Below are 15,939 nucleotides of genomic sequence, written 5' to 3' on the forward strand. Positions count from 1 at the left end.
CATTGCCGTCAGGCTAGCTGCCTCCCACCCATGCATCCTTCCCACCCTGGTCTACAGACACATTTTCCCATCCTAGGACAGGTTTTCCACAGGCTTCACAAAGAGTGGCCACTTTAATGTATTGCTGGACAACCCCTTTAATAGAGCCTATAGTGCAGACATGAATAAAGCCTTATTTTAATCTTGCAGATATACAGTGCACATAGGAGTTTTTCAGGAGTAAACTATTGATGAGCTATCCTCAGTAGTTGCTTAGCGGGTATCCCCACTGATAGTAGTACATTGTATAGTGGCTGTGCCTGGTATTGAATGGGACTGAGCTACTCTCAGGCCATGTAACCAATTAATGTGACATCACAAGCTCGAGAAGAGGCCACAGAACTCACCTGCAGCCTCTTCAATCAGCGAACCCTGCAGATCAACTATTGATGATCTATCCTGAGGATATGTTTATTGCTGAAAAACCCTTTAAACCCCCTGTGGTTTAGAACGAGCTCTGTTTGTTCTGCAGTGAAAGAGAATTACAGTTTTGGACAAACAAAACTCGTTCTGCTCAACATGGCTGTAGCTCCGATTCTTGGTTTTAAATTGACACCAAAAGTATGACAGTAGTCCTTATAGAAGCGGAGCTACGGCCGTTTGAATTGGGGTCACGAATGCTGAATTTACAGCTGTCACTTTTTAGTAGGTGTGCTGAGCACAGATGGAGGAGGAGAGGAGGCCAGTGACAGCAGAGAAGCTGTGTGACTCTTTCCCAGGTAAGGGGGTGACATGAGTTTGTTCATGTTATCACTCCATCAATCAGAGAACACATTTGTAAAAACCCGTACTATAAAACATTACATTTATCCAGCAAATTCCATTAAAAAAATAAATAAAAGACAGAATGGCAAAAGCAGTTTTCTTTTCACCCCACTTCAGCAAAACACGAATAAAAAAATAATCAAAGAGTTGTATATACCTTAAAATGATACCAACAAAAACTACAAGTTGTCCTGCAAAAACAAGCCCTCATACAGCTCTGTCAAATGAAAGATAAAAATGTTCTGGTCCTGGCAGGAGTAATTAAGTTTTTTTTTTCTTCAAAAGAAGTGTTTATATAAAAGCTCTATTAAATCTGGTATTGTCATAATCATAATGACTCATAGAATAGCATTAACGTAATGTTTAGAACATACTGTGAACGCCAGAAAAGGAAATTCCAAAAAACAGTGGTTAAATTGCTGTTTTTTCTGTTGCCTGGCATTAATTAAAAAATTAATAAAAGTCATTCAATACATTATATGGACCTGAAATTGGTTCCTATAAACACTTGTAGATCCCGTCCCGCAAAATACAAGGTGTCATACAGCTGCACTGATGAAAAAATAAAGTTATGACCGTTGGAACACAGAGTGAATGACTTGTTGATTCTTAAAAGGGTTCTATCATTACCTATTCCTCCCCATGCAGCTTTCTTACCAAATCTTCACCTCCCCGATCTTCTTCTGGCTCCTCCAATCCCCGGGTCACCTCACCACAAGCCGGCGGGATCCTCTTCTTCCAGTGACGAAGCGTACATTCATGGCATTCTTCTTCCTGCAGGTCAGTGTACCCGGTCACCTGCCTATCAGGGTATGCTGAATCCCTGGCAGCCTGCTTTAGCGTGACTGCGCATGCGTGATGTCTATATGAAACACGAGAGGCAAGATATCGCGCATGTGCGCTAAAGCAGGCTGCCAAGGATATAGTATTTCCTGCTAGGCAGGGAATGCTACGTCACTCGTAGCATATACTGCCCTGTAGGAAGTGAATTGCAACTAATGGATGCTCCAAAACAGTAAAAAGAGGATCTGGTCGGCTGGAGGTGACCTGATCTGGGGGACTGGAGGAACCAGGAGAAGATCAGGAAGTAGAAGATCCGGTAAGAAGACTACCTGGGAAAGAATAAGCAAGTATTGATTTTTTTTTTCTAATGACAAAACCCCTTTAAGGCTAAAATTAGTTATGTCACTAAGAGGTTAAAAATGCACTGAAGGGAGGAGAAAGTGACTGACGTCAGAGAGGAAATAACAAGTCTTCCCTGTAAGGATATAATATAATAACAACCAGCAGCGTATGGGCGCGGTACGAGCAGTTACATCTGTGAAGCAGGGAGGTTTGAGTTTCTCGCCTCCAAAAACGGAGCAGAAAGACGGAAACCCTGAACTGAGCCCTAACACAGCTGCATCACTATGGGGATGTGCTCCAGCCTCAGGTCCAGGCTGTTAGGAGACTGTGCACTTTCCTGTACGAGCGATACTGGGTCTGGAGGTAATGATGATGGTTGGAATACTAACACAGATGCTTCCAAACCACGGAACCAGAGGAAGGCGGCCAGGAGAAGGAGCAGAATGATTGACGACTGGCTAAAAGCAGAGGACAAAGCATACAAGCTGACACACCGACTGCTACTCATGGGTCTTGACGAATCTGGGAAAAGCACAATTGTGAAGCACATGAGAATTCTTAATGGGAATGGATTTAGTGCAGAGGAGAAAAAACTAAAAGTTCAAGACATCAAGAAGAACATTAAAGAGGCCATTGAGACCATAGTAAGGGCAATGCGCGAGCTGTCGCCTCCAGTGGAGCTAGCAAATCCAGACAACCAGTTCCGAATTGATTACATCATGAACTTACTGAGTCACGAGGATTTTGACTTTCCTCCGGAGTTCTACGAACATACAAAAGCACTCTGGCAAGACAAAGGCGTGAAAGCCTGCTACGAAAGAGCGAATGAATATGATTTGATTGACTGTGCACAGTATTTTCTGGATAAAATTGAAATTGTGCAGCAGGATGACTATACACCGACGGACCAGGATTTGCTACGATGCAGATTTCAGACTTCAGGAATACATGAAGCCAAGTTTCAGGTTGATAAAGTGAACTTTCACGTGTTTGATATCGGTAGGCATTGCCTACTCAGAACATGGATAAAGTTCTTTAATGAAGCGACTGGGATTCTATATGTGGTTGACAGCAGCAGCTATAATATGGTGTTGCCATGGGACGATGAGACCAACAGACTCAAGGACGCACTACAGCTCTTCAGATGCATCTGCTGCAATAGCTTGATGGGAATGAATGATTGGAGAATTGGGGATACAAGACGGAGCTTTTCAGTCGTTCTCTTCTTGAATAAACAAGATCTACTTGCAGAGAAAGTTTTGGCTGGAAAATGGAAAATCGAAGACTACTTTCCAGAGTTTGATTGGTACACCACCCCAGATGATGCAATTCCAGAACCCGGGGAGGACCCGAGAGTCACAAGGGCCAAGTATTTTATTAGGGATAAGTTTCTTGATGAGACTCCAACACTCATGGGTGACGAGCGGAACTGTTACCCTCACTTCACGTGTGCAGTGGATACAGAAAATATTCAAAGGGTTTTTAATGATTGTCAGGACATTTTAAAAAAGATGTACCTCTGTCAATCCAAAATGCTGTGATGGAGACACTTGCTGTCGAACAATCTGCAGAACTGTTCGCTTGCTTCCCTTTTACCTCCCCTCCCAACCCCCTTTCTGCCCTGAAATGGTACGGGCTGGTGTCAAATGTACCCCTGACTATGGACTCCCTGTGTTGGGACTCACTTGTATAGTAGTTGCTCAGTTGCTATAGTGGTTGCTATAGTGGTTCCTCAGGGAAAAAACTGCTATAATGCACTCTCACTGTCACTTTTTTCTTGTATTTTTTAACATTGCTATATTGCCCTTTTGTACTCCATCCTGCTGCAGTTTATATGCCTCTTTTCGTGGTTGCACTAATATAATAAACGTACATTCATCAAGTTCAGTTATGTTATATATACATCACTGTAATACATTTAATGTCAATACCAAAAGAACACATGGTTAATAAACCCTACTCTATAGAATACAACTAGCTGAGATGCCCGGCTTCGCCCGAGTTAATTTGGTACAGGTGTTTACCTGTTGTTTGAATGGAAAATTTTATGAAGTCGTAGTTACTTTAGAGGAACCGAGGAATAAAATATGTATACACATAGAGGAGCGTTAGATTCTCCTCAGACTGCATGTACCATCATCCTCTGCAGAATGTGCTACCCCTCCCACTCTCCTCACTTAATACCTTTAAAGGTAACGCCTCTTTTTATTCAAATTTACCCCCAGACTGGAGGTCGAAGCCCCTACCTAGCCTTAAAGGCATGCTCCATCCCTGCAGTCCATGGCCGCTTCCCTATGTTCTTTACAGCCTTTCAGTATATACACACAGAAGTAGGTTAAATTGTTCTCAGTATATACACATAGAGGTGAGGTAGATTGTCCTCAGTATATACATAGAGCTGAGGTAGAATCTCCTCAGTATATATCCATAGAGCTGAGGTAGATTCTCCTTAGTATATACACATAGAGGTGAGGTAGATTCTCCTCAGTATATACACATAGAGCTGAGGTAGAATCTCCTCAGTATATATCCATAGAGCTGAGGTAGATTCTCCTTAGTATATACACATAGAGGTGAGGTAGATTCTCCTCAGTATACACACATAGAGGTGAGGTAGATTGTCCTCAGTATATACACATAGAGGTGAGGTAGATTCTCCTCAGTATATACACATAGAGGTGAGGTAGATTCTCCTCAGTATATGCACATAGAGGTAGATTCTCCACAGTATATACACATAGAGGTGAGGTAGATTCTCCTCAGTATATACACATAGAGCTGAGGTAGAATCTCCTCAGTATATATCCATAGAGGTGAGGTACAATCTCCTCAGTATATATCCATAGAGGTGAGGTAGATTCTTTTCAGTATATACACATAGAGGTGAGGTAGATTCTCCTCAGTATATACACAGAGAGGTGAGGTAGATTCTCCTCAGTGTATACACATAGAGGTGAGGTAGATTGTCCTCAGTGTATACACATAGGGGTGAGGTAGATTGTCCTCAGTATATACACATAGAGGTGAGGTAGATTCTCCTCAGTATATACACATAGAGGTGAGGTAGATTCTCCTCAGTATATACACATAGAGCTGAGGTAGAATCTCCTCAGTATATATCCATAGGGGTGAGGTACAATCTCCTCAGTATATATCCATAGAGGTGAGGTAGATTCTTTTCAGTATATACACAGAGAGGTGAGGTAGATTCTCCTCAGTGTATACACAGAGAGGTGAGGTAGATTCTCCTCAGTATATACACATAGAGGTGAGGTAGATTCTCCTCAGTATATACACAGAGAGGTGAGGTAGATTCTCCTCGGTATATACACATAGAGGTGAGGTAGATTCTCCTCAGTATATACACATAGAGGTGAGGTAGATTCTCCTCAGTATTTACACATAGAGGTGTGGTAGATTCTCCTCAGTATATACACAGAGAGGTGAGGTAGATTCTCCTCAGTATATACACATAGAGGGGAGGTAGATTCTCCTCAGTATTTACACATAGAGGTGTGGTAGATTCTCCTCAGTATACACACATAGAGGTGAGCTAGATTCTCCTCAGAATATACACATAGAGGTGAGGTAGATTCTCCTCAGTATATACACATAGAGGTGAGGTAGAATCTCCTAAGTATATATCCATAGAGGTGAGGTAGATTCTCCTCAGTATACACACATAGAGGTGAGGTAGATTCTCCTCAGTATATACACATAGAGGTGAGGTAGATTCTCCTCAGTATATACACATAGAGCTGAGGTAGAATCTCCTCAGTATATATCCATAGAGGTGAGGTACAATCTCCTCAGTATATATCCATAGAGGTGAGGTAGATTCTTTTCAGTATATACACAGAGAGGTGAGGTAGATTCTCCTCAGTGTATACACATAGAGGTGAGGTAGATTGTCCTCAGTATATAGACATAGGGGTGAGGTAGAATCTCCTCAGTATACACACATAGAGGTGAGGTAGATTCTCCTCAGTATATACACATAGAGGTGAGGTAGATTCTCCTCAGTATATACACATAGAGCTGAGGTAGAATCTCCTCAGTATATATCCATAGAGGTGAGGTACAATCTGCTCAGTATATATCCATAGAGGTGAGGTAGATTCTTTTCAGTATATACACAGAGAGGTGAGGTAGATTCTCCTCACTGTATACACATAGAGGTGAGGTAGATTCTTTTCAGTATATACACATAGAGGTGAGGTAGATTCTCGTCCGTGTATACACATAGAGGTGAGGTAGATTCTCCTCAGTGTATACACAGAGAGGAGAGGTAGATTTCCCTCAGTATATACACATAGAGGTGAGGTAGATTCTCCTCAGTATACGCACATAGAGGTGAGGTAGATTCTCCTCAGTATATACACAGAGAGGTGAGGTAGATTCTCCTCAGCATATACACATAGAGGTGAGGTAGATTCTCCTCAGCATATACACATAGAGGTGAGGTAGATTCTCCTCAGTATATACACAGAGAGGTGAGGTAGATTCTCCTCAGTATATACACATAGAGGTGAGGTAGATTCTCCTCAGTATATACACAGAGAGGTGAGGTAGATTCTCCTCAGTATATACACATAGAGGTGAGGTAGATTCTCCTCAGAATACGCACATAGAGGTGAGGTAGATTCTCCTCAGTATATACACACCGAGATAAGGTAGATTTTCCTCAGTATATACACACAGAGGTGAGGTAGATTCTCCTCAGTATTTACACATAGAGGTGTTGCAGATTCTCCTCAGTATTTACACATAGAGGTGAGATGGATTTACCTCAGTATATACACATAGAGGTGAGGTAGATTCTCCTCAGTATATACACATAGAGGTGAGGTAGATTCTCCTCAGTATTTACGCATATAGGTGAGATGGATTTACCTCAGTATATACACACACTGAGGTGAGGTAGATTCTCCTCAGTATATACACATAGAGGTGAGGTAGATTCTCCTCAGTATTTACACATAGAGGTAAGATGGATTTACCTCAGTATATACACACCGAGGTGAGGTAGATTCTCCTCGGTATATACACATAGAGGTGAGGTAGATTCTCCTCAGTATATACACATAGAGGTGAGGTAGATTCTCCTCAGTATTTACACATAGAGGTGTGGTAGATTCTCCTCAGTATATACACATAGAGGTGAGGTAGATTCTCCTCAGTATATACACATAGAGTTGAGGTAGATTCTCCTCAGTATATACACATAGAGGTGAGGTAGATTCTCCTCAGTATTTACACATAGAGGTGTGGTAGATTCTCCTCAGTATACACACACAGAGGTGAGGTAGATTCTCCTCAGTATTTACACATAGAGGTGTTGCAGATTCTCCTCAGTATTTGCACATAGAGGTGAGATGGATTTACCTCAGTATATACACATAGAGGTGAGGTAGATTCTCCTCAGTATATACACATAGAGGTGAGGTAGATTCTCCTCAGTATTTACGCATATAGGTGAGATGGATTTACCTCAGTATATACACACACTGAGGTGAGGTAGATTCTCCTCAGTATATACACATAGAGGTGAGGTAGATTCTCCTCAGTATTTACACATAGAGGTAAGATGGATTTACCTCAGTATATACACACTGAGGTGAGGTAGATTCTCCTCGGTATATACACATAGAGGTGAGGTAGATTCTCCTCAGTATATACACATAGAGGTGAGGTAGATTCTCCTCAGTATTTACACATAGAGGTGAGGTAGATTCTCCTCAGTATACACACATAGAGGTGAGGTAGATTCTCCTCAGTATATACACATAGAGGCGAGGTACATTCTCCTCAGTATATACACATAGAGGTGAGGTAGATTCTTCTCAGTATATACACATAGAGGTGAGGTAGATTCTCCTCAGTATATACACAGAGGTGAGGTAAATTCTCCTCAGTATTTACACAAAGAGGTGAGGGAGATTCTCACTGTTGACTGTTAAGTTCTGCAAGATTCGAGGTTGCCTGTAACACAGAAGTGGAGAGTCCGGGAATATGGTTTTTAGACGGTCATCCCTGTGTAGGGTACGATGGAGTTTCTTTGCAGTTTACCTTAGTACCTCCAGCTGTGGATTGTAGGTCACTACTTGAGGTACACAACGTTTTCCTTTCTTCTCTGTGTATTGGAATAGTTTACTCCTGGGTATCCTGGTGGCTCTGGTCATTTGGTCCTCAACTGAGGTGGGATGGTAGCCCTGATTCTAAAATGTCCTTTTAAGATGGTATAAATGTTCATCTCTGTCTGTTGGGTTGGAGCAGATCTGGTTGTATCTAATGGCCTGGCTGTAGACAATGGAAGCCAAGTTTCAGGTTGACAGAGTGATTTTTCACGTGTTTGATATCGGCCACCAAAGTGATCAACACAGAATATGGATAGATTGCTTTAATGATGTGACTGCGATTATATTTGTGGTTGCCAGCAGCAGCTATAAATGATGAACTGGTAGGACAACAGACTCCAGGAAGCACTAAACCTCTACCTTTAACAATAGATGGATGGAATAGTGGTCCTATAATGGTCGGAGATCTGCAAATACAAAGTGGCTATGGAATCCAATTTGTGGAACTCTTCGTTTGCTTACCTTTTACTTCTCCCCCTCCTGCCCTGAAACAGCATGGGATTGCGCCAAATGTACCCTTGACTGTGGACTCCCTCTGTTGGAACTCACTTGTATAGTAGTTGCTCAAAGGGAAACACTCCCTTAGGTAAAAGCCTGCCAGAATGCACTCTCACTGTCACTTTTTTCTTGTATTTTTTAACATTGCTATATTGCCTATTTGTGCTCCATCCTGCTGCATTCCATATGCCTCTTTTTTGGTTGCACTAATATAGGCACATTCATCAAGTTCAGTGCACCGTTTGTACATTTTTGCTTTTGTATTTCATTTATTCTGGTAGGCTGGGGTGGTGGCCTACTTACGGTTGCAGCTACTTGCTATATACTTCAGAGCGGGGTTATACACACAGACTCGTTTAGAATGTAAAATGAATAGAGATGAGCGAACCTACTCGGCCACGCCCCTTTTTCGCCCGAGCGCCGCGATTTTCGAGTACTTTCGTACTCGGGCGAAAAGATTCGGGGGGCGCCGTGGGGGAGTGGGGGGTTGCAGCGGGGAGTGGGGGGGGAGAGAGAGAGGGCTCCCCCCTGTTCCCCGCTGCTACCCCCGCTCCGCCACGCCTCCCCCCGCCCCCGGCGCCCCCCGAATCTTTTCACCCGAGTACGGAAGTACTCGAAAATCGCGGTGCTCGATCGAGTAATTACTCGAAACGAGTATGCTCGCTCATCTCTAAAAATGAATTATTTTGTGCAACTTTATTGGAAAAAAAAAACTTGAAAAAAAATGAACTGAAGGCGACTAAGATCTGCACCAAATAAGTCAAAATGTATTTTTATTAGAGACTTTGTACCATACAATCAATGAAGTAGTCATCAATTTCACAGTCATACATCACTATAATACATTCAATGTCAATACCAAAAGAACAGATGGCTAATAAACCATACTCTATATAATAAAACTAGCTGAGATACCCGGCTTCGCCCATGTTGATTTGGTACCGATCAAGTTTACGTGTTGTTCGCATGGAAAATTTTAGAAAGTCGTGGTTACTTCAGAGGAACCAAGAAATTAAATATATTTACACATATAGGAGCGTTAGATTCTCCTCAGACTGCATGTTCCGATGTCCCTCTGCAGAATGTGCTACCTCTCACACTCTCCTCACTTTTTACCCTTAAAGGTAACACCTTTTTATTCAAATTTACCCCCAGACTGGAGGTCGAAGCCCCATTCCTAGCCTTAAAGGCATGCTCCATCACTGCAATCCATGGCCACTTCCTTATGTACATTACATCTTTTCAGTATACACAAAGAGATCAGTTAAATTATTCTCAGTATATACACATAGAGGTGAGGTAGATTCTCCTCAGTACATGCAGTGTTCGAAAAGCGAGCCCCAGCCTAGGAGACGGCGGGGATTAGATGTAGACCCTGCCACAGTGGCTCTACCAACGGGAGGGTAACCAGGGACATGCCCAAGGGCCGACGACAGACTATTTAAATAGAGAAACCCACTGGTGGATTACTTCAGTCCTTTTGTCATGAGTGACGCCACCTTTCCATCCTCAGCAGTGACTTCCCAATATCGGAATAAAAAGTCCACACACAAAGTTGAAGTTTAAAGACAGAAACGGGGAACAGTCGGTAAAGCCGTTTACTGGAACACAACTTGAATTACAGTCCACAACAGTCCATAATTTACATCCACTGGCAGGGGATTCAGTGTAGAACACGTGGTGTGACAGAAAGGACAACACGGGAGAACAGAGTGAATTACACAGGCCAAGTTATGTGTGTTTCTCTGTTCCCCAACACCAACTCACAAACACTCACCGACTCTCTACCAGTACACACTCATGGACTTGAGGAACTCGCCCAACACTGCACAGTGGGAACTCGCACTTGTTGTGGATTCTCACTCTCACTTAATCTTCCAGGAGTGGAAGAATAAGGGGTCCACACCACCCTTTTATGTTTGTGTGAGCAAACAAGCACCGGGTCCACATGAACGTGACCCAAAGCATACAGAATGTGGGTCAACAGACAACTGACAGATAGACAGACTGTGGGGTAATAGACAAAGCTGGCACTCGGAACACAGAAGGGGAAACTGACCCTGTGCTGAAGGGAAGATGGCAAGGCCCTACCTTATAGCAGAGCGATTGCCTCAATAAAGACAGCACTAGCTCTCCCAGAATAGGTGGCACATGGAACCAGGACAATCGAAATGCACAAACAAGAAACTTACAGATGATAAACACACTTACCACTCAACCTCGCAGACTAAAGCAGATGATAAAGCTGAATATAAAAACGAGGGATTAGTGGCCAATGAACTTAAGCCACAAGCCCAACAGTCAAGGGTCCTCGTGTCTTGCGGTCACTACTCTAGCAAGACACATAATCAGGCAGCACAGGGCACAAAACACACAGCAAGCTGCAAAGCAAGATGTCCAGACACTACACACACAGCAAGCTGCAGGGCGGACAAGACTGAGGAGATACAGCTTCCTCTTGCAGAAAGGCTGTAGTATATATCCACACCCAGACCCAGGGGATTGACTGAACTGAGCAACCACACCCAGCCAGCTCAATTAACCCCTCACCTGTGAAGGTGTGCACACCCATTCAATATCCTCTCAGCCTAAAGAATAGTCTTGCCGAATTTTAAGTTTGTACGACACCGGGAAGTTAGAGAATTAGATTAGGCACATTACATAGGGGAGCGTTTACGTTTGCACTAAGCATTGAATAATCAAGTTGTGACCCCTATACTTTTTCTATGTAGGACCTAAAGAATGCTCGTGCCAAATATTAAGACTGTACGACACCGGGAAGTTACATGACATAGGGGTGCACTTACTTTTGCACTTACCATTGAATAATCGAGTTGTGACTCCTTTACTTTTCCTATTTAGGACATAAAGAATGCTCCTGCCAAATTTCGTTTGTACGACACCGGAAGGTAGAGAATTAGTGGCGAGTCAGTCAATGAGGGCTTTCGCCTCTATATATATAGATGTCATGTCACAGGTCTCTACTATTTATTATATTAAAAACCCGAGTATTTAGAACAGCTCTTGTGAGCTAAATACAAATGTAACTATTTGTTAACGGTTCTTATAAGCATTTACAAACTGTTCAACTTGCAAAAAGTGACCCCTAAGGGGAATTCCCAAGAGGAGGTTGGTAGAGAGAAGAAAGCAGGGGAGGGGACATGGGAGAGAGCCCAAGATAGGGAAAGAAAAACGAAATAGCGAGAAGGAAAAGATAAGAGAGTGTAAAAAGGAGAGAAAAGAACAGAAAACATGGCCCAGTCCAGTGTCAGCGGATTAATCTCATACCTACTAATGATTAGGCAACGTCCCATTCATCAGCCACTGTTGAAACCCAGCAGACATGCGTAATGTCAACCAGGGCTCCAAAGTGGAATAATAAAATAAGTATTTATCATCATCCCTAGCCCGTAGGTCCTCCATATGGCCAATTTCATCCAAAGCCATTACCCAGTTCAATCATGTCAGGAGGGTCCTGAGATCTCCAAATCCAAAGGATCGCTATTCTCATGGTAAGAAGGAATTTGAGGGGTAAGTGTCAGAGGACCCCGAATCAGGATGTTGTATAAGCCCTCAACCTCCGTCAAAGATCTCTGGAATCCCTTGTCTGAGTCCCGATCCCTCCCGGAAACCAAGGTACTATAGACCATGGACATCAAACGCCTCTGGCAGCCTGCTTTAGCGTGACTGCACATACGCAATGTCTCGCCGCTAGTGTTTCATATATTATATGCATACATTGCTCTGCAGGAAGTGAACTGCAGTTAATGGATGCTCTAAAACAGGAAGAAGAGTATCTGGTGGTGACCTGACCCGAGGGACAGCAGGAACCAGGAGAAGATCAGGAAGTAGACGATCCGGTAAAAAGGCTGCCTGGGACAGAATAAGCAAATATTGACTTTTTTTCTTATGACAAAACCCCTTTAAGGCTAAAATTAGTTATGTCACTAAAAGGTTAAAAATGCACTGAAGGGAGGAGAAAGTGACCGACGTCAGAGAGGAAATAACAAGTCTTCCCAGAAAGGATATAATATAATGACAAGCAGCAGCGTGTGGACGGGGTACGAGCAGTTACATCTGTGAAGCAGGGAGGTTTGAGTTTCTCGCCTCCAAAAACGGAGCAGAAAGACGGAAACCCTGAACTGAGCCCTAACACAGCTGCATCACTATGGGGATGTGCTCCAGCCTCAGGTCCAGGCTGTTAGGAGACTGTGCACTTTCCTGTACAGGTGATACCGGGTTTGGAGGTAATGATGATGGATGGAATACTAACACAGATGCTTCCAAACCACGGAACCAGCGGAAGGCGGCCAGGAAAAGAAGCAGAATGATTGACGACTGGCTAAAGGCAGAAGACATAGCATACAAGCTGACACACCGACTGCTACTCCTGGGTCTTGAAGAATCTGGGAAAAGCACAATTGTGAAGCAGATGAGAATTCTTCATGGGAATGGATTTAGTGCAGAGGAGAAAAAGCTAAAAGTTCCAGACATCAAGAAGAACATTAAAGAGGCCATTGGGACCATAGTAAGGGCAATGCGCGAGCTGTCGCCTCCAGTGGAGCTAGCAAATCCAGACAACCAGTTCCGAATTGATTACATCATGAACTTAACGAGTCACGCGGATTTTGACTTTCCTTTGGAGTTCTACGAACATACAAAAGCACTCTGGCAAGACGAAGGCGTGAAAGCCTGCTACGAAAGAGCGAATGAATATCAATTAATCGACCGTGCACAGTATTTTCTGGATAAAATTGAAATTGTGCAGCAGGATGACTATACACCGACGGACCAGGATTTGCTACGAAGCAGATTTCAGACTTCAGGAATACATGAAGCCAAGTTTCAGGTTGACAAATTGAACTTTCACGTGTTTGATATCGGTTGCCAATTCAGAAAATGGATGAAGTGCTTTAATGATGCGACTGGGATTATATTTGTGGTTGACAGCAGCAGCTATAATATGGTGTTGCCATGGGACGATGAGACCAACAGACTCCAGGAAGCACTACACCTCTATAGATGTATCGCACAGAGACCCTGGGATGGTTGGAGATCAGTCCTTCTCTTCCTGAATAAACAAGATCTACTTGCAGAGAAAGTTTTGGCTGGAAAATGGAAAATTGAGGACTACTTTTCAGATTTCATTCGTTATACCACCCCAGAAGAGGCAATTCCAGAACCCGGGGAGGACCCGAGAGTCACAAGGGCCAAGTATTTTATAAGAGATGAGTTTCTTAGAGTCAGTATAGCAAGCAGCGCAGGGCAGAAGAACTGTTACCCTCACTTCACGTGTGCAGTGGATACAGAAAATATTCAAAGGGTTTTTAATGATTGTCGGGATATTTTACTAAGGATGTACCTCCGTGAATTCGGACCGTTGTAATGGAGTTCTCACTTTAATTTTTGTTTTCCCCTATTTTTTTTTTTGGACTCATAATTCAATTTAAAAAATGAAACCACTACAAACCCCACCCACACATAACCATAGAAACAAAGGAGGTGGGGAAACGATCCACCCACGAAGGTATGGATAAACTGTGTGCAATCTTCTTCTCCAGCTTGTTGCACCTATGTTTTTTTTTCTTTTGCTTGTCTCCTAGCTGTTGGACAATTTGTAGAACTATTAGCTTGCTGCCCTTTACCCCTTCCCCTCCTGTCCTAAAACAGCACAGGCTGGTGCCAAATGTACCCTTGACTATGGACCCCCATCTTTAACCCAATTGCCCCACCACCACCAGCACCCCTTTTAAATGCCAATGTTCAATGCAGTGCATGTGGAGGATTTTGACTTCCTATAATGTATTACACATGTCTCTGTACAGCAGGCTGGAGACTGTAACAATTATTTCCATCCCTCAAATAAAGGCCCAATTCTATCCTCTCGACCTTCACTCATTATATCCAGTGAACACGATCACGGAGAGGTAAAACGTGCAGAACTTACTTTACAGGGGTGCCTCTCACGAGAGCACCCCTAATCCAGAACAGCGTTGTACAGAGCCTGAGGTAGAGGGAAGGAGCTGGTCCCGATAAGTCCTCAGAAAAGTTTTATTCTTTAAAATGTTGTGACACGTTTTGGCCGTAGATTAGAGATGAGCAAACGTACTCGGTAAGGGCGATTTCGCAATCGAGCACCGCGATTTTCGAGTACTTCACTACTCGGGCGAAAAGTACTCGGGTGCTCCGGGGGGCGGGAAGAGGCGTGGCGGCGCAGGGGGTAGTAGCGGGGAACAGGGGGGAGCCCTCTCCCCCCCACTCTCCGCTGCAACCCCCCGCGCCGCCACAGCGACCCCCGAATTTTTTCGCCCGAGTACGGAAGTACTCGAAAATCGCAGTATTCAGACAAAAAAGGGGCGTGGCCGAGCACGTTCGCTCATCTCTACCGTAAATACAAGCCCTTTTCAAGCATCATGCAATGGAATGTATTAGATTCTTTAATCTACCTCTCACAGGCTTTTCTCACGAACAGTTCCATATTCTGATAAGGGGAGCTACTCATCCCCCCTCCCTTCACATTCCTTAGGCCAAGCAGTGATATTAATAAGTCTATTCTCCGTTAGGTTGCGTTTTGTCTTTGTTTCTTCTAAATCATGTGTTTTAGTAGTAACACATTTTAAGGTGTTAACCAGAGGCATAATTTGAAGCTCCTGGACCCCAATGCAAAACCTGTAACTGGGCCCCTAACTCAGTGTTTCCCACCTCCAGTCCTCAAGGCACCCCAACAAGTCATGTTTTCAGGATTTCCTCAATATTGCACAAGTGATGTAATTATTGCCGGTGCCTCAGACATAGCCACAGATGTTCTTACTAGAGGAGATCCTGAAAATATGACCTGTTGGGGTGCCTTGAGGACCGGAGTTGGGAAATACTGCCCTAAGTATAATGCTTTATTCATCGTACTGGGCTCCCTATATGGTGAAGAGAGGCCTTATGGGCCCCCCAAGTCTCCTGGGGCCGGGTGCAAATGCATTCCCTATAGTTACGCCAGTGGCATTAACAAATGTTAATCATTAGAACCTAGAGCCAGTTAAGAGTTCTTATAATTTTAGGGGAATGTATTTCTATTGCTACATCATTTGGAGTATATAGGTACCATGATGATATTAATAAATCAGACGCGTACTGATGTTGACAAGCACTTTGTGTCAGTCTCAGTTACATGGCATGCATGAACTTCTCAATAACCAATTAGGAGCAGTACAGCGAAGTCACAGGGATATGAGTTATTTACTATAAGACAAGGGTGCTGTTTTTTTTTAGAATAAGCAATAATTACCTGGAAATAAATTTCAACATATCGATATATTTATTTCTCAAAAAAAAAAAACCTGGACATTTGTGCTGCGTTGGCCATCTTTTTTCTTTTTTCCCC

General features: G+C 43.3%; 2 protein-coding genes across 2 annotated transcripts; both read left to right on the forward strand.

Annotated features, from left to right (window-relative positions):
- Positions 1-2,099: 2,099 nt before the first annotated feature.
- LOC136587904 (guanine nucleotide-binding protein G(s) subunit alpha-like) lies at positions 2,100-4,158 on the forward strand. Its single transcript, XM_066586720.1, has one exon. It carries the CDS (start codon positions 2,214-2,216, stop codon positions 3,468-3,470), a length of 1,257 nt encoding a protein of 418 aa, XP_066442817.1. The 5' UTR covers positions 2,100-2,213; the 3' UTR covers positions 3,471-4,158.
- Positions 4,159-12,514: 8,356 nt separating this feature from the next.
- LOC136587912 (guanine nucleotide-binding protein G(s) subunit alpha-like) lies at positions 12,515-14,452 on the forward strand. The gene has a single exon (XM_066586733.1). The coding sequence runs from the start codon at positions 12,733-12,735 to the stop codon at positions 13,948-13,950; it is 1,218 nt and encodes a 405-aa protein (XP_066442830.1). The 5' UTR covers positions 12,515-12,732; the 3' UTR covers positions 13,951-14,452.
- The last annotated feature ends 1,487 nt before the right edge of the window (positions 14,453-15,939 follow it).

The sequence above is a fragment of the Eleutherodactylus coqui genome, chromosome 1, assembly GCF_035609145.1.
Source record: "Eleutherodactylus coqui strain aEleCoq1 chromosome 1, aEleCoq1.hap1, whole genome shotgun sequence".
Lineage (NCBI taxonomy): Eukaryota > Metazoa > Chordata > Amphibia > Anura > Eleutherodactylidae > Eleutherodactylus > Eleutherodactylus coqui.